General features: G+C 42.4%; 1 protein-coding gene across 1 annotated transcript in view; it reads right to left on the bottom strand.

Annotated features, from left to right (window-relative positions):
- Positions 1-676, bottom strand: part of SNTN (sentan, cilia apical structure protein) — a 7,959-nt gene extending 7,283 nt beyond the window's left edge. Inside the window, exon 1 of the mRNA XM_015819400.1 lies at positions 560-676. Within this exon, the coding sequence (XP_015674886.1) occupies positions 560-648 (89 nt within the window). The 5' untranslated portion in view covers positions 649-676. The remainder of the gene's footprint in view (positions 1-559) is intronic.
- Positions 677-968: the final 292 nt, after the last annotated feature.

Genomic DNA, 968 nt, shown 5'->3' with positions numbered 1-968 from the left:
AATAGTAAAGTTGGAAGGGACCTTGAAGGTCATCTAGTCCAACCCCCTGCTCAGGCAGGAAACCCTATACCATTTTGGACAAATGGCTGTCCAGTCTCTTCTTAAAAACTTCCAGTGTTGGAGCATTCACCGCTTCTGGAGGCAGGTTGTTCCACTGGTTAATTGTTCTCACTGTCAGGAAATTTCTCCTTAGTTCTAGGTTGCTTCTCTCCTTGATTAGTTTCCACCCATTGCTTCTTGTCCTGCCTTCAGGCGCTTTGGAGAATAGCTTGACTCCCTTTTCTTTATGGCAGCCCCTGAGATATTGGAACACTGCTATCATGTCCCCCCTCGTCCTTCTCTTCATTAAACTAGTAGTTGGTGTTCCAGCCCTACTTTTATGATAACCAAGTACTTTGGGGCTAAAGTACTAGAAACTCATAAAATCCATTTACACACTCTGAAAGCTCGGTGCTTTTCTCTCGTTTAGAAACATACACAATGAAAGTACAGATCAAATGGAGAAGGCGTGTGAGGTTCCCAGAGAGGAGAAAAAAAAATGCTCTTGATTGCCACTTACCGTTTTTTTGAAACTTTGGTTGAAGAAACATCCTTTGGATGATTTGGAGAATATGAGGTAGTCTCGGTACTAGAGGTACAGCCACACATCTTTCCCAACAGTTTGGCTACTACTGTTTACGATCTCTAGGCAACTGAAGGATTGGCAAACAGAAACCCTTTGTGCTGGGAAGGCAGCACAGTCATGGAAATGTTCCCTGGCCATTGGAGTTGTTGCAAATAAATCAGTCTGGAAGGAAGTGCCAGAAATCAAGAGGAACTGTGACACCCAAGACTTACCTCATGCAGAAAGTATCTTTTAAAGTGCACTTTTTGCATATTTCTGAATGCTAATTCAAGATTTTAAAAACAAGAGGAAATGGAATCTACTGCATGACACTCAATATAGCTACTGCCTTTGCATGGCATTT

The sequence above is a fragment of the Protobothrops mucrosquamatus genome, unplaced genomic scaffold, assembly GCF_001527695.2.
Source record: "Protobothrops mucrosquamatus isolate PMUCROS unplaced genomic scaffold, P.Mucros_1.0 scaffold914, whole genome shotgun sequence".
NCBI classification, from domain to species: Eukaryota; Metazoa; Chordata; class Lepidosauria; order Squamata; family Viperidae; genus Protobothrops; species Protobothrops mucrosquamatus.
This window is presented reverse-complemented; position numbering and strand designations above follow the sequence as displayed.